The sequence below is a fragment of the Pithys albifrons genome, chromosome 2, assembly GCF_047495875.1.
Source record: "Pithys albifrons albifrons isolate INPA30051 chromosome 2, PitAlb_v1, whole genome shotgun sequence".
Lineage (NCBI taxonomy): Eukaryota > Metazoa > Chordata > Aves > Passeriformes > Thamnophilidae > Pithys > Pithys albifrons.
Genome location: NC_092459.1, coordinates 40,340,644 through 40,366,682, shown reverse-complemented (window position 1 = coordinate 40,366,682; position 26,039 = coordinate 40,340,644). Strand labels below are relative to the sequence as shown.

Here is a 26,039-nt window from a genome sequence, read left to right as displayed (position 1 = left end):
CTGGGCAGTCCAGAAAATATCTCCTTCATGTTTTAAAGTGGCAGGACTCCTTGTTGCGCTCCAGAGTTATACCTCTCTTCATGTAGTGTGTGGTCCAGGTCATAGCACTAATGTTCAGTGGGCTTTGAACTGAGTGTGAGAGGCTGAAGGGGGCATGATAAAATTCAAGAAAATAGGATTACCTTTCAGATTTTGTTGTATAGTAGCATATTATCATAAAGCTGTGCCAATACTACAAAGTGTATGTAGGTATTTTATAAAAAAAGAGTAAGATTTTATGTGGGAAACCTCTGCAATGATGTCTAACCTTGGCATCAATTCAAAATTCAAAAGGGTCTAACAAGTAAGGACTTGAAGCAGTACTGAAACGGCATATGGCTCCAGATTGCAAAGAGCTTGCAAGCCCTAAAGAAACTCCTGTTTCTTGAGGTGGAAAATGTTTACAGTGGTACTTTGTAGGTGCTTTCAATTATGATGCAAACAATCTTGTTTTTTAAAACACCTGTAGAAGACCTATTTAAAAGTTGCTACAAATATTTAAATATTGATTTGCAAGCAAAAGAAGCTGTAGAAGCAGACTAACTGGAGGTGGCATACCTGAATCTCACATTTAATAAAGAATAATATTGCATATTATTTTATTTGGTACAGTATCACTTTAAGCATTTTGCAGCAAGAGAATTAGGAGGAAAGTTGCAGCCTCCTACCAGGTGTTCCAGGACAACCTTACTGGGCAAGCGTGGATTTAAAATACAATATAAAGAAACAAAAGCTTAGAGCAGGGACAATTTAATTCTGTAAAGAAATAAATTATTATCTTTTCTTCCTCAGAATTGTACTTCAGGAACTGAATATATTTTTTCTATTGCACTTATCTTTCTTTTGATTCTTTTGAGCTGTGAAAGGAAATGTGTGTAAAGTGACCTTAAAGCTATCTTGAGTCAAACAGCAGTGTTCTCTGTTTAGCATTATCTACATGGAAGAACAATATATAGGGAAGAAAAATATATTGTCTTCTCACTTTTCCACTGCCTCTTTTGAAGCTGTCTCAAAAAATGTGATTATAAGAAGAAAATTTGGCTGAGAAATGGGAGGGAAATGATTAAATAGCAATAGTATTTTTTCCCCAGGAGCATTAAAGATAGAAGGGAAAAGGTGATATAAAACATGTTTTGAAGCCCATCATAGCAAAGTCATTGTGAAATAATCATGATGCATTGCCTTTCAGATGGCGTTGGGTTTTTAAAGTTATAGCAGTTTTGTATTTGCTCTGTGTGTGTTTTATGCACCATTTATCTGTCTTGGGTTGAGCTGGCAAAACGCCAACTGTCCAGGACAGAGTGAAAAGGGTTCCTCCTCCCCACAACCAGCCAAGGGAAAAAGAAGAGGGAGAGGGAAAAAAAGCACTCAAAACCAGGTTTATGCTGAAACTAACTACATGTATTTATACAGAAAAGAGAAAATTAAGAGAAAACTACAATATAACACACACTTACACAAGCTATGTATAACAAGAAATAATTTCCCACTTCCCAGTAAACACAAATTCTTCTACCATTTTAACTACAAATCATTCTAGAGAAGTTAATTCCCCAGAGACAGACTTAAGCAGAGAGAAAAGCTAAGAACAAACATTTTACTTCCCTAAGATAACATGATGGTAAGCTGGTACTCCAGGCTTGGGCCTCCCCATCCATCCTGGGACAGCAGAGTGTCTTGCTGGGACCACAGCTGTGAAGCAACTGCCTAAGCCACACCTGCACACCGGCTCTTACCCCTTTTGAGATGATGCAATATGGTATGGAATACAATATTATTGGCTAAAAGAAGTCAGCTGTTAGCTAGCTCAGCCCAGCTTAAATCAGCTGACAATTCCCAGGCCTAATCTGAACTTTAAAGCCTAACTTCTGGGCCTAGTTGGCTAAACCCATAACATATTGTCATCAAGTGATGTATATCAGTATTAAATTTCAACCATCTTGTTCTTTTATCATTGATTTTTGGTTATTGAGATGGACATATACCTTAAGTACCAGCTAAAACTGAAACACAGCAGTAGATTTTTGCTGTTTAGACATGTATGTGCCAGATTTTACCATCTCGTGCCTTCATCCCTACTTTCTTACTTTTGTTATCCTTGCAAAACACAACTTAGACATAAATCCTTTATTAACTCTGCTGTCAATAAGAAAAGTGTCAGTTCCATCCTGTTAGCAAGAAGTTTGGTGTTCAGAGGCAAGGAAGGGGTTGGACAGGACTGACAGAAGGTTCTGGGTTTTTGATTATTTTCTTATTGGTGGTGACATAAGAAAGAAAAAAAGGGAGTTTCAGCAAGTTCAGCAGTCTGTAGTGGTAGAAGCAGGAGAATGGGAAATCTTTCATCTTTGCAAAATGAATAAATTTACTGTATATTAAACAATATGAATGCACTGTTCTGTCATGCCATGTTTACAAAGCCTTTTTTTATCTTTTAAAGTTGGCTTTCTAATCTTCAGTAAAGCTGAAATGAAAGAGAGGGCATGGCATGAGTGCAGGAGTTCCAGCTAGGAAGAAGCCTGTGTTACTGCAGCATTCTCTGTAAAACTGCTTCTTGGATCTTGCCAGGAAGTTGTGTTAATAAAGTGATCTTAGAGGCATGCATTGCTTGTGATCTTCACATCGAATTAGCACTAACTCTTATTCAACAAATAAAGTTTCCTAAAGACATGACAGGAGGGTGAATGTGTAAAAGGAAGAACTTCACTGAAACAAAATGTTTGTATTTCAGAGAGATATCTAAGAGTAAGGTCAGTTACCTACTGGGGAGAAGGGCATGGGAGAGAACTTGTTACAGTAACGTTTAGAGGTTTTATATTTTACATAAAAGTTTGCTGATTCTGGTTGCAAACTCTTTTTTTTTTTTAATTTATTCTTTCCCCATCATAGAACTTGCTGTCTCAGTGCAAGTCTACAGTGTCTGACTGTACCTTTCTTCAGTAAGGAATTTATGAGGCAGATTGTACATGTAGTGTAGGATATACTTGTCTGTGATATCAAGAGATGGACTCAGTGACACAGGAATTGTCTTCCCAGTCCCAGCCTTTGCCATAACATTATTTTGAGTAGATGCTTGTAGCTTCCTAAACAGGGATGTGTGCACTGAGTGGTCATGCAGAATATGGATGTTTTACTTAGTACTTAGCACAGTCACTTCCAAATACTACTTGGTTTCTTACAGACATGAATGGTTGAAATGCTGAAGCTGTCAGCAGGTGATGGTATGCTGCTATTCTTTATACACTTAGATCTACTTGTTAGGACTGTTACAGTTTGCTGTCTAGTAAAAAAGTAACACAGCGATTCCTTATTAACATTTTTGTCATGTGTAGCAGAAGACTGATCCTGTAAAAATGGTTCCTTTTCTTTAATGACACAATTGGATTATATATATAAAAAATTAAAAGTTTTGATAAATTGGTATTGATGAGTTTGGATGGATTTTTGTTTTCTAATCTCCTAGCTGTATGGTGACATATTTTCCATGTTGAATCAGTTGATTCAAGATACAGTAAAGGTAGCTGTACAATATAAGACCTGACACTTGCCCTCATTTCCAGTTCAGTGCTTGAATAATAGTTCTAAATCGAATGTCTGGAGTTGTTATTTTGGATGTCATTGTAGGACGTCAGGACTTGACCTGTTTCAGGTGTTCCAGTGTGCAAGAGTTGGAATGCTAACGTTTGAACTGGGCATCTGTACTCAAAAATTGAAAAATGCACCGTGAAAGAAAATGGAAAGAAGGAAGGAAGGATGGATGGACTAAAAAGGAGATGGCAAAGGCACTCAGTAGTGAGGTTAGGTGTGGGTAGAGAGCCTGTAAAAAGAAAAGGGAGCATGTGCTGCCTTGTTCAGCTGCAGCTCTGGCATGTCACTTAGTGGGATCCCAAAATCTGCAAGTGGATGGACATTCACTGCTTAAAAGCAGTAAGAGAACTAGAACACAGTCCTTTTCAACTACAAACTGCTTCTTTAAGAGTCTGAGGAGATCACGGTGTGAAGTTCATAGTCATGTGTATGAAAGGGTATCTGTGGTGGATTTTTTTATTGAATAACAAAAGAAAAAATGATGCCAAGTGTTAATTTTATCAAGTGGTGGGGTAGCCAGGTTGAAGAAGGGGAGAAGAAGAAAAGAAATGTATGAGTCTTTCTACAGCAACTGTTTAGCGTCTGGTACTAATTCATCCACTGTTAATTTTGTTAGTGTTGCAGCTGTCAGATGTTTTGCGAGGACAGATTGTGAGCATAGCTACGGGGCCCTTCTGTTGGTTTTCCACTATGCTGAATATCAGGACTGCAGACTTCTGACTTGTCTGGAGACTTAGTAACTAATGCAGCACTGATATATTAAGAGGACATAAAATTTATTTCATTTATTTGTTATGACTGAATAATTTTATTCGTGGAAGAAGACATAGTTTTGCATATCAAGTTAATGTTGCAGCATATGAGTGATGAGTCCAGGAAGAAGTTACAGAATTGAGCTGCTTCAAACCTCCACCAAAGAATTATTTATAGAGGTATTATATTGCTGTTACCATGCAGGAAAAAATACTTACCTAACAAAGATTTTGTTGGTGGTGACAGAATCTATATAAGGTCTTCTTCTGCAAGGATTATTCAGCCTTCCTTCTCAAGTGCAGAAAGTAGAACTCAAGACAGAGGTGGGATTGACAGAATGGAGGTCAGGCATGGTTAGGACTGTTGATATTAATAGAACTGTCGTTTTGGAGGGAAACCCTAAACAATGCTTGGAGCATTCCACCTTTATCACTTCTGAGAGGAAATGCTAAGGAAAACTCTTGTACAAGATATAAGGGGTGAAGGAAACAGTATTTTTCTCATTAATTAGGAGTCTTTTCAGCCTTTTTTAATAGTAGTGCTGTAGGGAAATTATCTCTTTGAAGAGATTTTCAGCTTGCTTATTTTTCCCATTTGACTTTTAACACTGAAAGATAATAACAGCAGAACACACAGCTGATGTTTCCTTTACCAATTGTTAAGAATTACTTTGTGTCCCTGTCATGTGCCTGACTGACAGTGCTGCGGCATGTTCAGGAGCTCTGACAGAGGAGATTACATCTTCTTCTCTGTGCAGCAGCAGTTGAGAGATTGCATGTCTTTTTTTCCAGCAAACTTTGTCAGAGTTTTCATAATTTTAGGAACAAGGTAACAAAGTTGGATGAAGTTTATGAGTGCAAAAGTGACAAATTACATGTAAAAGTGTGCATTGGCGGGAATCTTCTGAACATCTTCCTGAGTTCTGTGTTCACTTCTTCTGCTAGGAGGGGAGACCTGTGCAGCATTTTGGAGAAACAAGTATTTGCAATGTGTGTGGTATTGGTGAGCTATGTAAGCAAAGCTTGCAGATCAAGTGAAGGAGGAAACCAATAATTCCATTAGGTACATTGGAGGTGTATTCTCAGTGTAATGTTCATGTTAACCAGAATTTAGGGAGAGGTAACAAAAGTAGAAAGTCTTTATGTCAATAGGGACTTGAATATTGGGAGTTTAGGCAGGAGAGAGCATCAAAAGAAGACACAACAGCAGGAGAAGACAGTACATGATAGAAGATAAATTAGCTGTACTTCTTCAACTGACCTCATAAGAGTTCAAGAAGCTGTCTGTGAAACTGAAAGGCAACAGACTTAGAGCCAGAGATAAAAAAAGGAGGGTTTTAACATTTGGTAGGGCTAACCTGTGGAACTTGCTGTCACAGAGTATTGTTGAAAATCTTAGCAGGACATAAAGAAAGAAGAATTAAGGTATCCATATAAAACTTTTTTTTATATATAAGGATGCATGATCTCATGCATAAAGACTTTCACTTGGCTATCAGCTGGTAGGAAGAATTTTCCCCAGACAAGTATTTCTATTACTTCGTAAAAATAGATGTGTTTTCCCTCTGATGTTTAAGCTGGAAATGACTCCTGGTAATGTGTCAGCTGGATGTCCACTCAGAGCTACTTCTAACTAGTGCTTTTTACTCAGGTACCAGAGATCTGGTGCACTGCAAGAAAGCGATGGTGCCTCATTTTCTTTTTTGGGGGAAGGTGAGACAAAAAATATTAAGTAAATCAGCCAGCATGTGCAAAGGAGAGCTAAGAGCTGTCTATCCATGCCCTTAAGATGGTACAGTTGTGCCTGTTGTTTTCTGTTACTTATATGTTGGGGAAAGCCCATGTTTTGTTGGGGTTTTTCCTACCAAGCACCTCCTACCAAGCAGAGCTCTATAGTGTGTGTACTGCATTATCAAAGGGTTCCACTCCATGTTGCACTACTGGAAAAACTCAAATTGTATGTTCTGTTTTCTGTGTCCAAGCACTTACTGTTGTTTCTTAAGTTTTCCAAGGTATTAGGCTGTCTTCTACATGAATACAGTAATTCTTGAAAGGATGATTTTGGAGAAGATTTTTATTGGAGACAGTATGTCAGCTCTGTGCAGTGTGATTGAGTGACTGTAATTGTATCTTCATTTAGCTTTAAAAGCATAGCTTAATTTCCCTCGAATATAATATAGAAATTAAAATGATTAGGTTTTTTTCTTTGAAAAATTACGTTATTGTGTAGTAGATCATCAGGAAAAGAAATTACAACTGGTTTCCAGATGAGCAACAAGAGGCTAGATAAGTAGTATGCCTGTAGATGTCACAGTTGTCCTTCACCACTTATGGCCATTAGCAGGAGTTCAACCTGTTCTGTCATTATCCTGCTGACACTGTACAACAGGTTGTATCGCATTGGCACTGGCTTCCATATGTCAGCACATCTGTGAGCGGTCAACTCAACCAACCATCTCGAGTCCCCCACTTTCGCCAAGGATCTTGCTTGAAGCATATTTTCAAGGAGACCAGAGCGCACATCTTTTAGTTGTCAGATTTCTGTGTATCAGCATGGATTAATTCCTTTTCTTTCCTCTTAATACTGGTTTACAAATGTAGGAAGTTTCCAATAAATATATTGTGAGGTGTAAAATTCCCTCTCTCTCTCTCTCTCTCCCCTTTTTATTGTTGTTTTTTGGTTTCCTTTTCTGCCTTCCATCCCTAAACGAATGCACTAATCTCAAATGTTTTTCCACAGAACATGAGATTTTTAGAATTATATGCATCATGTGCATAGCATGCTATGTACATGAATGACAAATTAATTATATGTTAAGCAATGTTAACAATGACATAATTTGTCAGTTCAGGTAAATGACTCAAACCTTACACAGAATCTTTACAAGTCACTTTCCTTGCCACTTTGCTTTTAAAGTGGTGGCTGTTAATTCCCATCATCCTTGTTTCCATTAAAATTCAGGCACAGAGAAGCCTAAATTATCTTGTACTCATAGATGCTCTATGTGCTACTAAAATGAAAAAAAAAATCCCAAACCAAAATGAAAAACTACCATGGCTGAGTTAATTTTCTCCCCTCTCATTTTAAGCTAATATAACTGTGTGGAACATGCAGGTAAACTATTTTACCTTGAAATATAAATTAGTAAATTAATTTTCATCTGAAATAATTATTGTATGCTGATCAGTGGGGGGGTTACACTGCAAACCATAAGCAGTAACCTAAAGTGTGTGTGGCTTTCTCATGATTTCCATTGAAGATTTAGGTCTGTGAGGTGTGTTCACAGTGAAAAAAACCCTCCTGTGACAGTGATGGAGTTTTTGCTCGCTTCTTTGTCAAGTAATTGTTAATTTTTCTTCCTTTTTAATATACTGTCTCTTGCAGAGATCCTGCTTTGTGGCCAGAAAGTAATAAAAATCCCTACTCATACTAGGATCCAGGATGTGTATGTGCAAGGTTTTCTTGCTATACACTGAAGCTATTACTGTGCCTGTATGGGAGGATATAGGCTGAATACACTCACTGATTCTTCCTGCTTCAGGAAAACAAGACATTTCTCATAAATCAATGTTAATAGTCTGGCTAAATAACTAGATTTCTCAGAATTGAACCGATTTTGGCACCTGTGTTAAAAAAAAGTTTCTTCCAGATTCTTGGACATTCAATGAGAGAAATCTGTTTCAGCAAATTGAAAAGTGAAAATGCGCATGCACAGAAATGTGCACAGCTACAATATGTTATTTTTTAATGTATATCGAGTGTTTTTATTGGAGCCAAAGTAAAAGTTCAGTGCTTTTTGGAAGTATTTGAAGTTTATAACAAAATTGATTTGAAATAAAACATTTTATTTTAATAAATGAAAATAATTGAATTTTATTAATATTAAACAAAAATATTTAATTTTTAAGAAAATTATTTCAATTTTTAAATTTTAAATTAATTTTTTAGGTTGACCTGCTCATGGAAAAAATTTACTTTAAAAAGAATGCTTAAAAAAATCACCCACTCTGCTGATTCCAAATTTTATAGTAAGCCTCACGGTACAGCAGCATCATTATATAATTTTTAACTTAGGGATATTGTCAACTTTATGTCAAAAAGCAGACATGAACTACCAATGTGAAAATGTCCTATTTGTAAATGTGAACATGTTGTTTTGCATATGCAGGTCCAGATTTATTCCACTTAATTTTAGACAGTGACCTCAGATATCTGCTTTGTCACCTTTAGTCCTTCTCCAGTTACACCCCAAAGGGCCTCCAAGTGAGCAGTTCAAAACTGAGACCCTTGTATCACTATCCTGCCTTTAGCCCAAGTCTGCTGTGCCCTAACTTGGCGTCTTGACATCTTGCTCAACTTTACATTTTCCTGTTGTAGGCACATTGCACATCTGATGTGTTTTCTGATCTCCTTTAATTTCTCCTGTCCATGAGCACAAACTTCAAGGCAAACCTGAGCAGCTTTAGTGTATGAGTAGGATAGAAGCCTTATCTTCAAGAACCATAGAACAGCTGAAAAGCATGGCTGGGCAAGTGAGATCATTGTGCCAGAGGGAAATAGGGATATGTATTTGCACTCAATGTACTGGTTAGCCAGAGCACACAATTTACATCTGAAAAAAAGCGGCACAATGTGTGTTTAGTAAAAGTGAAGTAAGTGGTTGGCTTTTCTGGCTCCTCTGCCAGTTTGATGAAATTCCTGTTTGAGCTCTACTAAGACAGTTGTCCCCTGTACTCAGTTTTGGAAGGGGTTATGCTGTGTGTGCTCCTCTCATTCTGTAGCAAGAGTCACAGTTGCCATTTGGTGGCATTACTGGGAATGCATAAAAAACCCACCTGTTACAATCCTGAGTAACATGCTCTAGTTAATGTATCTAGAGATGTGTTAAAAGTGAATATTTATACAGTTTCATTTGGCAAGAAGCTGGAGAGCCAAATTGTTTATGAGAAGCCTTCAAATGGTGGTTATCTGAGTAAGGACAACACCTTAAGGATCTGTCCATATACTCCTAAATCTATTTTTTGTAATTTCTGTGTAATCCATGCCTGGAAAACATATTTAGAATATATTCAGATGCTGTGAGTGGCAAAAAAAGGAATCAAAGGTTTTTGAACAGCAGTGATTGATGCTACTGAATGGCTGTCTCATGAACAGACACAATGTTACCCTGTGCAGTTGGCTAAAAGATCACCAGTGTAAATGGGAGCGCAGTCTGGAACAACTGTTTTCCTCTTTTGACTTACAAGGGTCATGCGGATGCTGCTGGTGATCCAAAAGGCTAAAAAAGAATTGCCTTTCCTGTGGAACCTTCAGGTTTTTTTGTCCTGTGTAGTAAAGTGCAGTGATACAAACTCGGCTGGTGCCAGTGTGTGTTACTTCTGTGCCCTTGAGCAACTCCTGAGTTGTGTCATCTCTGCGGGTGCTGTGGCTGGACACCACAAAGGAGGGCAGCTTGGAGGACAGTGTATTCGGAGAGGACAAGAGCGATGCCAGATGTGTATTTTCTAAGGCATAGACCATTCCTTTGAGACTTTTTATTTCTAGAGATGAAAGGTTTGGAAGTACACTCTTTTTTATTCTGAAAGATGCTGTTGCAGTTGTTGAAATCTCTAAATCTTGCAGGTTTCGATTTCTGTTTAACCTGAGTAGTCAGTAAATGAATGCAGGTAAGAAATGTAGTGCTATTACCTCACAGTAACAGCATGGATTGTTCATGCTTTTTCATGGTCCCTTCCAACCCAAATTCTGTGTGTCTATGATTGCATGAATCGTCTAGGTAACTTGTTTTTTGTGCACTTGGGAATTGCAGAAAAACTAAAATTTATAATGTTTTTGTATTCAATGTGCAGTGGGAGCAAAATACTTTATATACTTGATTGTTTTGATGGGGGAGTAGGGAAGGTTCCTTTGAATTAGTGCTGAATATTTATGGAATTTGAACATCTGTCATCTCAAGGTTTTTTGCTGTTAAAACCAGATGGGTATACAATTCCCACAAGCAGCTTTGAGGAGAGTTCCGACAATGTGTAGCCAATTAATTAATTAATTGTCTTCACAAATATGACAGTTTTTGAAATCTGGATTACAATTTATTGTCTCAGTCAAAACAACTGTAAAGAGATTGTCTCATCATTTTTGGCCTCTTTTCACTTAGGTATGGAACTGCATTTTGGTAATATTGCGTATTTTAATATGAATTTCAGATGTGTGAGGTATTGCAATTTGTTAGGACAGGAGTTTGGGTGCAGATATCGTGTGAATTGATAATTCGGGATGCTAAAAGGTCCTTTTAAAACTTCTGTGAAGGAACTGTAAGTCTTACCTAACAAAACACCTAACTCTTCCTACCCCAAAAAACCCAACACCAAACCCTGGCTTTTCTGATTAGAAATTCTTTTAGAATGGAGATCCTTCGTTTGGAGCATTTATCACTAATATATGTAATATCAGTTGAAGAAATTTAGCATAAATAAAAGAGCAATTGAATACAGTGTAAATTACATGTATTGAGATACATACCTCAGAATATCATATTATAATTTTCTCTTAAGTTTCCTTAATAGTATTTGAAATCCATATACTATGTGATGTTCACTATCTTAACTCACTGACCATTCAGTCAGTTTTAGTAAGCTGCAGATTACTTCATTGATTGACTGGGGAGCTCTTTAGAAGACATAGTTATATATTTGTTTAAGAAGTTGAGAAATTCTTATTTGGATTCTGACACATAGTTTTTGTTTGTTTGAAATACAGCCATTTGGGTTTCCTTCCATTTTGATATCATCTTTTTCCAGTTGAGATTATTATGCTGTTTATGGTTTGTATGTGGACTGTTTTATTTGCATTTGAAATTTCTGCTTGATCAGGAAAAGGATGAGATAGCAAGGGAGGTTAAGCACTTTGGAGATCTTCTTTCTGTCTCTTCCATGACATTGGGAATGTTTGGTGGTACAGAAGTACTAGTATAATAAATCAGGAAAGTGCTGCTGCCATGGATGAGGCTCTGCTGGCAAAGCTGTATTCCAGTCAAGCTATACCCAAAAGGATCAAAATATGATGCAGGTTAAAGTGCTGCATTGTTGCTGTAATTGCTGCCTGCCACACCAGAAGCTTCCTAAAGCCCCATGAGGTCCAGCAAGGATTGTACTTACTTGTGCTTCTGGCATCCAAGGATACTCTGATGCAGACATTGTCTTGACACTGGAACAGGCTCCCCAGGGAAGTGGTCACAGTTCCAAGCTTGGCAGAGTTCAAGAAGTTTGGACAATGCTCTCAGGCACATGGTGTGACTCTTGGGGTGTCCTGCACAGGGCCAGCAGTCGATCCTTGTGGGTGCCTTCCAGCTCAGCATGTTCTGTGATTCTGTGCCTCCTAAGGCAATTTTAAATTCTTTACTGTTTCTTTCATAGGGCTCCTCGATTTAAGGGATTCCAGCAGCAGGACAGCCAGGAGCTTTTGCATTATCTATTGGATGCAATCAGGATTGAGGAGACAAAGGTAATGTCTTTGTGCATCTTTTTAAAGAACTGAATTAGCTTTATGGTGAACTACTAATCATCACATCAATGTTTTATATTGCCAACATTTTAAATATGTACTTAATGAAGTAGGAGCGGCTATGTTTGTTTTATTGAGAAAAATAATCCCTTTTTTTGAAGAATGATCTAATTATGTTCATGTTGATTTGTTAAAATTGTTGGTTGGAATGAAAGTTTCAGTTAGCAGTAGAAAGAGCATGGTAAGTAGAATGTGGTAACTTTAGGAATCTGAGTTGTTTGCTTTTATTGAAAAAAAAGGATGAAAAAGAGGCCATCTGAGCAGCTGTAAATGTAGGACCTCTGATTTAGTTGACAAAGAAAATTTTAAAGCTTTGGAACAAAACTTAGCTCCTTGCTGTGGGCCTGCCCACAATTGTAATTGAAAATTGTAGGGGAAAAAAAAATCTTGCAGAATTTCTTGTATCTCTGGAAAGTGTGAAGAACTCCTTGTTTTATAAATAAGGTGCTGCATTTCATTGCTTAAAATCTACATCCAAGTTATGCTAACTATAGAAGCAGTTTGTTGTATTGAAAACATCTTTGTGTGAGTTTTTTGTTTCTTTTGCTTCCTGCATTATTGAAAGAAAGTGTATGTTTGTTTGCTTGAACTATTTTGACCATATCAGACTTAATCTGTCTGATTTAGTCTTGAACCCTTCTCTTCAGGTGATATTTTGATAAATAGGCTTTTCTAAGCCTACTCCGAGGGAAGGCCTTAAATCTCATACTGACCCCCATACTTCCTCCTTCTCTCTCATTAGTAACCCAATGAATTCTAAAAACTAGCTGATCCTGAGCTGAATTACCTCACAGATAAGAGGTAAAGCTATGCCTAAGCCCAGTTTCTGTCACTAGAGTAGAGCTGAACAGATCCCCATCCTATCAGAATACTAATATGTATGGGCCAACCGTGTCCTGGGGGGCATCCGGCACAGCATCGCCAGCCGGTCAGGGGAGGAGATTGTCCTGCTCTGCTCTGCAGCCTCATCTTGAATATTGTGTGCAGTTTTGAGCACCACAATATAAGCAAGATATTCAACTATTAGAGAGTGTCCAAAGGAGATCAACAAAGATGGTGAAGGACCTTAAGGGAAAGCCGTATGAGGAGCAGCTGAGGGCACTTGGTCTGTTCAGCCTGCAGAAGAGGAGACTGAGGGGAGACCTCATGGCAGTTACAACTTCCTTATGAGAAGGAAAGGAGGGGCAGGCACCAATCTCTTCTCTGTGGTGACCAGTGGCAGGTCCCAAAGGAATGGCCTGAAGTTGTGTCAGGGGAGGTTTAGGTTGGATATTAGGAAAAGATTCTTCATCCAGAGGGTGATTGGGCATTGGAACAGGCTCCCCAGGGCAGTGGTACCTGCACCAAGCCTGCCAGAGTTCAAGAAGTGTTTGGATGATACTCTCTAGCACACAGTGTGACTCTTGGGCATGGTTCTCTGCCGGGCCAGGAGTTGGACTTGATGATCCTTGTGGGTCCCTTCCAGCTCAGCGTGTTCTGTGATTCTGTGGTCTTGTCAGCAGCATACTTGATCATAAACAGAACTGAACTGCAAGAAGAAACAGTTAAACCTTGACATTATCAGACTTTGAAAATTATGTTGTGAACAAGACATGCAACAGAAGCAGATAATTTCAGTTAGAAAATGGCTGTCATGTTTTTGCAGCAAAGGGAAAGTTTATGGGTTTATTTGTTGATTTTTTTGTATAATCAAAGGTGGAAATTATACTTGCTTGACAAAGGAGGATTCACAGAAGGCAAGTTTATTACAACTAAGGTTCTTCTCCAGTAGGTGCTTGTGCTTTTTTCTCAAGTCAGTCTCCTGCTTCACCAGTGGATGTGCCATCAGAGTGATAACCTGTATTTGTATTTGCCTTTTGAGTAATTTATAATTAGAGAGCAGTGACAGCTACGGTAGCTATCTCAAGAGTGATGGAAGATGGTGAGAATTCACAGTGACCTTTTGGGCATTTCTGCTGCCCCATCACCAGGCAGGAAATGGTGGGTCCCACCCTGCCCTGCAATTACACCCCACAGCTGCCTTAATGGAGCATTACTGCAAACGAAGCTTTATCAGGTGCTCAGGGTACTCTGCCACCAACAGTAGTAGGAAAAGCTCTCTCACCACTTCTCTCTTTGTCTTCTAAGTATGCTAAGTTTGTCGATAGCACACAAACAGCAAAGGTAAGGCCTGTGGTGAGCGCGGGCCACAGTGCTGGCCAGACACAGGCAGGAGCCCAGCAGCTGCCCCTGTAGCCTCCCCACCACATGAACTCTGACTGGGCACTGCCTGCAGCATCGTGTTTGCCACCTGTGGCAGGGGTAACAGCCACTAACCTTTCTTTTTCATGCACTTTTAAGTTTCGTTTTTGGAAGAGGGAACAGCCTTGCTGAAAGACTGCTTTGCCATCCACCTGTGAGAGAGCTGAACACGGCCATCCTTGCTTCCCTACCCCTACCAGGATTGTTTTTAAACCCTAAGCATTTTGATGAGAAATACATATGATACATAATGTGGTACTAGTTATGACAGCAAACCAAAAATCACATTACACTTTTACCTCTTCTGTGTGGTTTTGTGTCTTGTGTCTGACATCAGTGCTGAACTTTTTCCTGTCCCTGTGAAAAAAGTTACAACGTGCGTATGTACAGAAGTGGATTTCTAAGCTAAAAGCTTGGCAATACGACAATAAAGATGACATAGTGTCTGCCGTTTCCAGCAATGTGGGCTGGAGATGGTTTCACACCAGGGCCTGAAGTGGCTGAACCCTGCTGCTAATTGATTAATGTCTGCTGCCATTGTCCACAGTACCCTGCCCATTCAAAGACTATGTCTTTCTTTGACCTAAATAAATGGTTCAACGAGCTAATCCCAACAAAAGGGTTGCTTATGGCCCTAAACCCATTTATGGTGCTCAACTTCATGAATTACCTATTGATTAATCCTTTTAGTATATTGTTGGCTTTAAGATGAACAAAGCTGAGCTCGGGGCAGCGGGAGTTAATTCACAAGCCAGGTCACATACTCATAAGGTCGGAGTATGACTTGGTCTGATGGGTGCCTGAAGTGGAAACCAAACCTCCAACGCTGTCATCCTCACACTTTTGCTATATGTGGCCTGAAAGTGTACTTTGCTGCCTGGAAACAAGAGCCATTTATTAATCCTTTTCCTGTTCGGACACAGAGTTTGAGTTGCTCGCAGAAAGCTGGTATCACCATTTATCTGTTACAATGGTGCTTCAGGTGTGACTTCAGTGACACATTTAATTGTAAGTGTAACTTGCATACCAATGCGGGAGACTCCTACATGTTGCTGGAGTTTGTGGACCAGAGAGCCAGCACCTCGGCCAGAAAAAAGGTGCTGGGTCGTGCATGCTACAGAGTTCCCCGTCAGGGAACCTGATTCATCCTCCTGCTTCCCTCTCTGCAGCATGTCAGGTTGGGCTTTTGTACCAGGCTGTGTAGTTCTGCTGCCAGGGTACACCTCACAGGAATACAGCATCTCCTCACCAAGGGCAGCTGAGAAGGAGCAGGGGGAAGTGTCCCCCGTCTAGAGGGGCAGCTGCAGCCCATCATTAATGAATTTGCTTCTTTCTGATCCTTCTTTTAATAATGTAGCTTTTAGGATTTTTTAGGAAATATTCATAAAAAGTTTTCTGCCTCTTGTAAGGTTTTCTAACATATCTGGAATGTACAGTGTTAGCAAATAGAAGTAACAAAAATGTTGCCAAACACAGTCTTTGAAGTCTGGCTATTAAAGATCCTTAGCTGACTTCAAGTGTTTTTTATCCTAGTCAATCAGTAATAGTCCATTGTTCCATACGTTTTTTCCCTCCAGCAGTGGAAGAAATGAACAGTATTTGTTCACTGAAAATTTCATAGTTTCTTGATAGCCTATCAAGGACCCTACAATGGTTCCCTTTTAAGGGAAGGAAATTGTTTGCATGGTTGCCTACTAAAGTTAAGCTTATCTAGTTTTGATATTGTTAGTGAATAACAACAGTAGTTTTGCAATATTAAATTATGCCTGTTTTATGAAAATATTAAAAGATAAAATCTAATAATACATCACTAGTTTTTAGAATGCTTACACTTAGAATACTTGTTAATTTTTTTTACTTACAGCGTATACAAACTGGTATCTTAAAAGCATTTAATAACCCAACTACTAAGACAGCAGATGAAGAAACTAGGAAAAAAGTCAAAGGTATGCCATTCTTTATTGAAAACTTTTAAAAACATACAAGTCTTTAAGTACCATTTTCTTAAGAACTGCCTACTGCAAACAGCAGTCCTGAACTGCTTTAGTTACCAGACTCCTATTCTGTGTTACTCTGGTGCCGCCTAGTGTGTACCTAAAGCATGGGGAGCTTAGTATGTGCTGACTTGCATCTTTGTATCCAGGATAAAGGCTCCCATGGTATTAATAATACATCTTTTAATGACAGATAGAATTTAATTTTGTTTTATAAAATAGCCTGCTTCATATTTGTTATATGGTCATAATTACTGTATCGCTCCGAGGCCGCTTCCGTGAACAAAACTGATTTCTGTCCATTGACTGATACTTTGAGCACTCTAAATATGATTACAAAGTCGAGATAGGCAGCTGTTTCTAAAGAAGGCATGTTTATTTTCAAAACAAGGGTTTTTAATTTTTTTGTGTGTGTTTGTTTATTCAATACTTCTGATTTGGGGGATTTTGTTTTAATTAAAGTCTCAGTGATTAAGATGTTTTGAAAGTCACCCTTCTCAAATCTGCAAAAGTTAAGGCATAGAAATGTATTAGAATAGAATTCTGTTTCATTTTTTAGTGTTTTATAATTGAAAAAAAAACCATTTGGAAAGGGTGACAACCTGTCTGCTACTCCAGTGTCTATATCAAGGCAATACAAGAGAACATATGCAAAAGAAAACTGAGATTTTATTTAAAAAGGCTTCTTTTTGAGAGATACAATATTATTATTCTGTTACATTAGGTGGGGAAGGGAAGGATAAAAGGGAACCTTTTTAAATGTTGAGATAACACAGTATATGGTGAATTAGTTATTGTATTGTGTTCAAAACATTTTGAATATGTTTAAAATTATGCTTTCATAATATATTTTGGAAAGAACTTTGTTGTACTTATAGTGTGGCATTGGATCTGTTATTTTTCACATTTAAAAAAGGCAATGTTTTTTCAGCATATGGAAGAGAGGGTGTGAAGATGAACTTCATAGATAGGATCTTTGTTGGTGAATTGACTAGCACTGTCATGTGTGAGGAATGTGAAAATGTAGGTATTCTGGAATTTGGTTTGATGTGGAATAGATCACATACTGGTTTGGTTATGTTGTCTTGAAAGTATAAAATTGTGCTGCCAATTTTATACTTGTTTGTTTGTTAAAACAAGACTTTATTGAAAGTTTCTCATTTTAAATGATTTCTTCCGTCTCAAAAGCATTATCCTCCCAAACCTAAAAGGGGTCCTTTGAATTAAAAAAGGATTCAAGTACTGGGCTTGGTTTTACATCTGACTTAAGGCTGGAGGTTCCAAATTCTGTAATTGTATGTGTTATACCCCAGTGTTATTGGATATTTGTAAAACACCTGCCTATCTTAAAACATAAATCCTCCTGCCTGCTCTTCTGGGATATACCTGAAAATGGGGAATTACTTATTTTGAAATAGTATGAGTGGGAAAATGCTAAAATTACTTCTTTTCCCTTGAAGTATGTTTTATAATTAACGTAATAACACCAATGAACAACATATTTCTTTCATAATTAATATTACTGACATTTCATCATAAATGCTTTCAATGATCCTTATAATTTTCTTTATGTTTGAAAGAGAAAAATCTTATTTGCATGACTTTTCTAATTGAATGTTACATTTGTGTTTGGTTTAAAACATTATATTTCATATTATAGAGATTAAGTAAATTAATCAATTTGAAAAATTAAGCACTGTCCTGCAGTGCCAGGTGAATTTACCTGTGTGTGATGTGCAGATTATACTTCAATGTGCTACTGGTATCAATGAAGAACTTTGCCTGTATGAAAAATAGAGGTTGTATGTATTTTGCATGTCTCATTTATTTTTTTGGATTCTTATATTCTGCCCACCCAGGATTTGGGAATTTGCTAGCTGTGGCTCTTTGAGGAAGAGTTTAGTATTCGTTTTCCTTTGCCTGCACTGGCAAGATAATCTTGATTCATGTTTTTCATGCAAACTGACACTCTAGAGGAACCCCTGTTTGAACATGGTGCCTCAGGCAGTCAGTCACCATAGTTGCAAAGCTTTTGATCTCATTTATTGCTTTACTGGAACCTAAACCGTCCTGATTCCCTCGTACAACAGGTAAAAATAAGCCTGCAGTCCATATCAAATGTCATAGGGGGAAGACAGGGTCACAAATACAAGAGAAGGGACACGGTGACAGTAATTGAGGGTATGACTCTGTTCAGTGACTTAAATGCAACATGATTTTTACTTTTTTTTTTTTAAGGTTTTATTTTTCACAGTCTTTCCAGAGGTAAGATAAGTCAGTTTTGGAAGGCATTTGAGAAGAGCAAGGGAGAGAGCTTAAGGAACTTAGTGATAAAGGCAGATGGAAAGTGCTGAAAGAGATTGTCTTTAGGTATGGTTTGCAAGATACCTATGTTTCCAGTAGGGTGGTCCTGTGGTGTAAAGGAGAACACTCTGGATGCCGAATCCCAGGGTCCTGAGTTCGAGTCTCAGTGGGACCGTCCCGTGGCAGTTCAATGCCTCCCTGCCATCCCATCCCGTCACATCTCGGATGCTCAGCAGGGTCAGCCCCGGTTAGTACCGGGTGCTGGGACAGTCCTGAGGACTTCACTGTCACTGTCCAAGCTCGCTGGGCCGTGGCAGATGGACCTCAGGACTTAAACGGTGGGGCCAGTTCTGCACACGCTGTGCCTCACCTAAAAAATCCACTGCACAGGCTGGAAGGGCACACCCACGTGGGGAGAGCCTTGCCCAAATCTGACCATACATATACATATATATACAAGTTTCCAGTTTATAGATGGCAAAATACAGCCTCAGTACAAAAAAGAAGGTTGTTTTTTTTTCAATCCAGTTTTCCCCAGTAATTGGATTTATTTTAACAACACTAAAATATATTATGGTGTGAAAAAAGCTAACAAAGCTTTTGACAGTAACCAGTAAGACTGACTTAATCTTAGCTGAGGCACGAGGTTAGAACCTGTCACCTGTCTCTAACCAGTCCCTGCTGCATAACACTGTATGAGGTCAAACGCCTGTGCAGAAGTGTCCAGAATCAGGAAACTCTAAAAAGCAACATTCTTCAAAATTATACCACAGGGGCCCACGTGACTTGAAAATCTGTCTGAAGCTCAAAGAAACTGAGCACCACAGTGCTTCTGTGTCCATACCCAGGTGAATGGCCTGGCCCTTTGTGTCTGTATGCTGAAATTTTGTGCAGTGCTAGGAAAAAAATTAGAGCTAACTTAGTAACATTTTAAAAACGTTATTGGGAAGTTCTTCATTCTAGTTTGATACATCTACTAATTAGCTCTTTGTATAGTTTCTGATAATACATTGATTAAATAAAGGGAGCTATGTGCTAAACCTGTGTAATGTTCTTTGCGTTTAAATGCACTTTCTCTTTCTCTTCAAGATTTCAACAGTAAAAGAACCTTTCATTGATCTTTCACTTCCTATAATAGAAGAGAGGGTAAGAAACAGAATATATAATAAGTAACTGTTGCTTCCAGTGGATTTTTTTTAGATACCTTTATGAAGATATTATTGTATATACACAGAGTTTTGATTTCAAGCCTGAAAATGTAACTTCGTCCATAAATTCATGTACTGTTACACATCTGCTCATTATTTTCTTTTTATACACAGACATACAATGTCTTAAGTGCATATATTTTAAATTAGTCCAAACTTGGACTGAATGATCATAGTAATTTACAGACTATATAGGTCTGAGATTAGCTTAATTTACTAGAGTATATTTATGTGAACAGAATTATTATAAACATTTTTGGAGGTCCAGGAAGTTAGATTCTAGCCTTTTGGTTTGCATCTAGAGAACCTGAGTCCCTTGGACTGGAGTTTACCTACAGGATAAGACTGTAAAAATTGATCATGGAATATATTTATTCTGGTGTTTTCAGCATTTCACAGAATGCCTCCATGAGCTGCAGAGGAAGTCTGTTCCTTTGGAGGCTTGTAGTCTGGTTTTGCAGGACTTGGGGTTTTCATTTGAGAGAGTGGGGGTGAGTTGGGAGTGGTTCTTCCCCCATCCTGCATATATTCATCTATATTTAGGGGAGAGTATTTAATGTAGCATTTATTTCTCAGTAAAGTGTATTCTTCTCCTAACACCAGTTTTGCTCATAAAAAATTCTTCATCTTTGTTGGTGCCTTGAGTGCAGATGCTTGCAGGAGTTAAAGCTTTAAGAGCATTTTGTGTATCTGGGCTCCTGTGGTTCCTGCTCACCTTGTGTAACAGGGGAACTTCGTGGGATCTCTTTCAGAGGGATTTCAGTGGGTGTTTAGCAGTCACTGTACTTAGTTGAGGATGGGCATTCCTTTATAATGGCTGCTTTCCTTAACATGCTGCTGCCAGTAACATGATGGGCAGCATGTGGGAGCTCCTTCATCATGGCATAAGGTGGTTGGCTGCACCAGAGACTGACTTATGGGGGAGCTGTGTCCCCTTTGATTAAGTCACATCTTGTACAGCCATGCATGTGTTGGAATTTTGGGTCATTCTTATTCCTTGTGCTTTTCAGTTGATTCTTCAAAGATGCTGACAGTGAGTTTATGATAAAAAAATGAGAAAGTAGTCTTATATCACAATTTGGGGGCCAGCTAATTAGTTTTATGTAGGTCAACGTTTTCTAAAGTAAAGGAAAAAAACCCACTACATTCATCTTTCTGTAGGTTGCAAAGGAACACAAAATTGACATACCACCTTCCCTAATTTCGTGTCTAATTTCTTAGGTTGCAAAACCTGTGCCTTTGGGAAGAACAGGTAAAGCTAAAAGTGTACAGGAGGCAGATCTTGGTCAGTATAACTCTTCTTCTATCAGTACACTGAATAATCAACCCAAAATTGTCAAGAAACACACTTTAACAAAAGATAAGGTAAGAACTTAAATACACTAACCAGTCATTTTGAGTTTATTCTGAAGTTTCTAGGACAACTGGGAATTTCTAGGGAATTTGGATACCTCTTAGTGGTTTTTTTTTGTATACATGTGTGACATAAAAAGAGAAACCAAAGATATGTTTCTCCATAATGTTACAACATGTAGCCGACATAGACTAGTTTAAAAATATTTAGGTCATTATTAGAAGCATATGAGAACTGACAGTCATTGGTAACCACTTAGTTTTCAGTTACAGGGTTTCATTTGTAAGGAGAACAAAATTCTGCAACCTAGTTTCAATTCTTGTTGATTTTGAGACAGTTGCAAGGGTTTGTGCCCTGATGGAACCATAGATACTCTCCTGAATCAGGTCCTAACACATTAAATACTTGTGAAATAAAAATACAACAGAATAACCATATAAAAGAATGACAGGAGAAGGGAATGAGACAGCAGTAGAAAAAGGACATGCAATAGAAAGGATGGAAAAAAGTAGTGCAGAAACTGATCATTGTAGGAGAAAAGGCCTACAGCTCAGACTGTTGAGGTGAATGGAAGGATTCCCACTAGCACCACTGGAATTTTGATCTAATTCAAATAAAGGAAAAACAAAGGGGAAGGAAAGTTGCTAATTTCTTTTGGAAGGTAGCCAAACAAAAGAAGGAAAGAAAAGAATCAGAAACATTTCACCTAAATCATGTAAAATTATGGCAAGTTTGTTTTCTGCTTTTATCTAAAGGAGTAGTTTTCTGTGGCAGCAACCTTTTTCTTTCTTTTTGCAATCTTGATTAAAAAAAACCCAACTTCAGGTAATATACAAATTGCAAGGGATGTTTTAGTTAATTCTACAGCAGGTGCCTACAAAGTGAGCTGAACTTTATTCTGGAGCCACTCATGGACTAAGGCCTCAGTTGCGAGGCGAGGGGACTAGCTAAAATTTGAGAACCTTTTAGAGGCTTAGATTAAGTGAATACCACTTCAAACGGGCCATCCACAGCTGCCACAAAGTGAGAGTAATTAGTTGTAAATAGTAATTAGAAGTATTGATCTCACAGTAAGTATATTGCTCTTCGCTGACTGGGATGTAGGTTTCTAATACAAAATTAGTTTAAAAAGATGTTAAGAAAATCAACTAGCTTAAATGTATGAGAGATGGAGAATATAAAACACTATAAACCCCCAAGAATTTGCTTTGAATTTGTCATGTTTCAAAAGTTATGTTAGACTAAAAATCTGTTTTCTGTTTCTCCCCTCTATTACTGAAATAATAATGCCATAATTTACAGAACCAGTTGAACCATGACAGACGGCTTGTCAGAAAAGCTTCCTCAAAGGAAGAAGAAAGAAGTCCTGTTATCATGCAGGAGAAAAACAAAAAGCTTGAGCTGGAAGGTAGCTCTGGCATCCTGTACTCCAAAGACACAACAGCTGACTCAGCTGTCAATGGGAGCCAGACGGAGGGCAGTGAGAAGGAAGCCAGCCGCTCCGAGAGCAGCTTTGATGCAGACAGTGAAGCCTCAGAAAGCGAAAGTGCTTCTAAGCAAACAGCTTTGAGCCCACCCAGCAACACGTCTGGTTTGCACCTCAGCCACATTAACGTTAAAATGTCGCACAACAGGCCAAGTGACAGTAATGAAGAGGTGATTTCCAGTGCCATATCCAAACTTGGCTTCTGTGATCCTGTAAATGAAGACAAAAAATCGAGCCGTGGAGATCCCACATTAGGTTTATCCAATAATTCCATGTTCTCAGTAGACAAATCCTCACTATCCCCAAACCCTCAAAATGCTTTCCAGACACTTTCCCAAAGCTACATAACTAGCTCAAAGGAATGTTCTGTTCAGTCCTGCCTTTACCAGTTCACCTCTGTAGAGCTCTTAATGGGGAACAACAAACTTTTATGTGAGAGCTGCACAGAAAGAAAACAGAAGTATCAGAAGAAAACTAACTCCACAGGTAAAGTGCTTGTACCTCTCTGTACAATTACCAGCATTGCCTTCCAAAACCTGTGTGCTGGCTGCTGTTCCAGCACTCCAGCATGTGCCTCCCCACATTGTGGCTAAATAGAAAATGTCTCCCTAAGCAGAACTTGCTTGTAACAACTCAAAAATTCATCAGGCAGTGACAACAACACTGAATTTTTTATTAGAACATAAATGGAGATGTAACGTAGAATTTACTTTGCATGTTTATTCTATCCAAGATAGGGAATTTAAAGATGGAACAATATGTGCATTGTTGGATAGTAATCTTTACTCATGTTTCTGTTCCTTACAATCCTCAAAGCTTTGAAATAACTGCTGTAATATTCAGCCTCAGTAGCTTATGTACTCAGAGAAGTAATCTAATTAAGTGTGGAAAAGGGGCAAAAAAGACACTTCTCATGAAAGGGGGAAAAAACTTACAAAGATTTGTAAGAATGGAGATGAAGGAGAACTACCTTCTTTTAACAATGTTTTCCTCAATGTTTGTATAGCCCAAGTAGACCATTAGAGTTCACTGAGTTAGAAAAACAATTTAATGAAAACTAAACTTTTTCAAAGGACTGGAGGATTTTTTTATGTGTAGACATTCAGAAGGATGAAAAATTAAGCTCTTGTGATTGTTTGTCAATAAAATATAAAGGGAGGTCTTACAGTAACAAAAATTTTCCCATTTGCTGTGCATTTATGGATATGTGGAGAGATACAAGTTAAACATGAGTAAATTCAGAAAACTTAATCTAAACATACTATTTTATAATTCCTTTATCATCACTGGACTGTAAGTACTATATAAATAATACTTTGGTTCCACAGGCACCATGGAAAATGGAAAAGGAAAATCAGTTTACAACTAATCTTATTTTTTTTTCCTTCTAAAACAAAATATGTAAGAAGTCAATTTACATTAAATGCTCCATTCTACCTCAAATGAAATATTTTCCTTTGAACATACATAAAACTAGTAAATTAATTATTTTTTTTCCTGCAAAAATAAATGCTGATAGCATGTTCTCTTTTACCCCTGAGCTACTTTTGGTAAGAGCCCTGTGTTCAGTGTCCTCTGCACCATATGGGGACTGGAGTCCACATATCATAGTCCTGTGTACTCAAGCCAGCGGGTTATGAGGCATCCTGAAGTACACAGCCCTCCTTAGACCTTTCTCTGAAATACCTGTGAAGTATGTAATCATTCGGAAAGAACTGAATAATGGAAATTTAAACTCTTAGTGATTAGGACATTAGCATAGATAAGAGACCTGTGTCTTCCAGTTTTTGTCCAGTGATCATCCCTTTATTTCAGGTTTTAACATGAGAGTTGGGTGCTACAGTAACAGACAATGTAGGTATCTCAGTGTGCAAGCTGACCTAGATAGTGTACAGGCTTCCAATTTTTGATCTGATTTACACAAGACTAGTAAATTAATGCTCAGATTTGGCAGATTATGTTTATTAACAAGTAGAAAAAATAGAAAATATTCTTCAGTTACTCCACAAAATTTCCCTTGTGTTTTATGTAACAAGTACAAAATCATCGCAACATAGATCTAATCTGTCAAATGTTTAAAAAATGCCACGTGACTGCCTTCACTTTACAAATTATTTTGATACTCATAAATACAGAAAAGAAAATGGAAGGTGTCTACACAAATGCTCGGAAACAGCTTCTGATTTCTTCAGTTCCTGCTATTCTTATTCTCCACCTGAAAAGATTCCACCAGGTAAGAGGCCAAAACCCTCTTGTACATTCCTCTGCCCGACTGGTGAACAAGGAGTTTTCTAAGTGTCCTTGTGCATAGTGATACTGGCTTTTTGTATGGAGACCAGGTAGAACCGCTATTTGAAACATGCTGATGTTTCTGTGATTGTTGTAACACCGTCAGAGTGCAATTAGCACAGTTCAGATGTGTCCAGGGAAACCTCTTAAGTGTCTATCATGCCTATATGTAGCAGGCACTGCAGTGAAACATAACAAAGAATGTTTCAATCAGTTACAATCTTATTCGTGGATTTGGTTACTTTTATAAGTATACTGAAACATCTTAGCCTTAAAAAGCTTCCTGGTAAAAATATATATTTTCAAGTAATTTTTTTTCTTTTTTTTTTTTTGGAAGGCTGGTTTGAGTCTACGGAAAGTAAACAGGCATGTGGATTTCCCACTGATTTTAGATTTAGCACCATTTTGTGCTGCATCTTGCAAGGTACCCATTTTAAATCTTTTCTTTTATTGTGCTTCGACAGTTGTTGTCCTGACCACAAGTAAAACTGGATTTATAATGATTATGATTCCTTCCTTTTCTAGGGAAATTATAGAGTGAATTTTTCATATAGTGTCTTGAGATCGGAATTGTAACTATTTGCAATTCCATTCATATCAAGAATATGACAGATGTTAACTAGTGTTAGTTAAGCTGTGGTGCCCTGACGGTGTTGGTGTATCCAACAGCATTAAGGACAAGTATTACTGCTTTCATGGTAACTAAATTCAACTAACAAGATTACTGCAAGTTTGTAATAGATGTATTTCACCACTGGAAATGCTGCAGATGTCTGTTTTCTTCTGTTGACGTAATACTGTTGATAGCTAGTTAAGATGGCTGTAAAATTCATTGTGAAATAATTCACCCTTGTTTTCTGTGTTTATGGGAATGCAGAATGTTACAGATGGTGCCAGAGTGCTATACAGTCTTTATGGAATAGTGGAGCACAGTGGGTCAATGAGAGGTGGTCATTATGCAGCATATGTGAAAGTCAGGACATCCTCCAAGAAATTACTAGAGCACATTTCTACCACTAAAAATGTTCTGGGTATGTACAAACAGAGCATCCTTTCCCTCTCTGTAAAACCAAAAGCAACCCCTGGCTACAGGGATTTATAGCAAATAATATTTTAGCTCAGATTGTTCTCTGATTTTTAGAGAAGTTGTAGAAACCCCATCCCTGGAAGTGTCCAAGGCCAGCCTGGATGGAGCTCTGAGCACCCTGGTCTGGTGGGGGGGGGAT

The 26,039-nt window shown here is 38.1% G+C and overlaps 1 protein-coding gene across 3 annotated transcripts in view; it reads left to right on the top strand.

The window, feature by feature from the left end:
* Nucleotides 1-26,039, top strand: part of USP45 (ubiquitin specific peptidase 45) — a 58,006-nt gene that overhangs the window by 25,013 nt on the left and 6,954 nt on the right. The window contains exons 9-17 of one of the 3 annotated variants that reach the window (XM_071548800.1): nucleotides 11,790-11,877; nucleotides 16,043-16,124; nucleotides 17,104-17,195; nucleotides 19,566-19,622; nucleotides 20,906-21,049; nucleotides 22,341-23,010; nucleotides 24,660-24,757; nucleotides 25,151-25,237; nucleotides 25,691-25,844. In XM_071548800.1, the coding sequence (XP_071404901.1) occupies nucleotides 11,790-11,877; nucleotides 16,043-16,124; nucleotides 17,104-17,195; nucleotides 19,566-19,622; nucleotides 20,906-21,049; nucleotides 22,341-23,010; nucleotides 24,660-24,757; nucleotides 25,151-25,237; nucleotides 25,691-25,844 (1,472 nt within the window). Of the gene's footprint in view, nucleotides 1-11,789; nucleotides 11,878-16,042; nucleotides 16,125-17,103; nucleotides 17,196-19,565; nucleotides 19,623-20,905; nucleotides 21,050-22,340; nucleotides 23,011-24,659; nucleotides 24,758-25,150; nucleotides 25,238-25,690; nucleotides 25,845-26,039 lie in introns of those variants that run through there. The other 2 variants (XM_071548801.1, XM_071548802.1) reach the window with 2 other exon arrangements.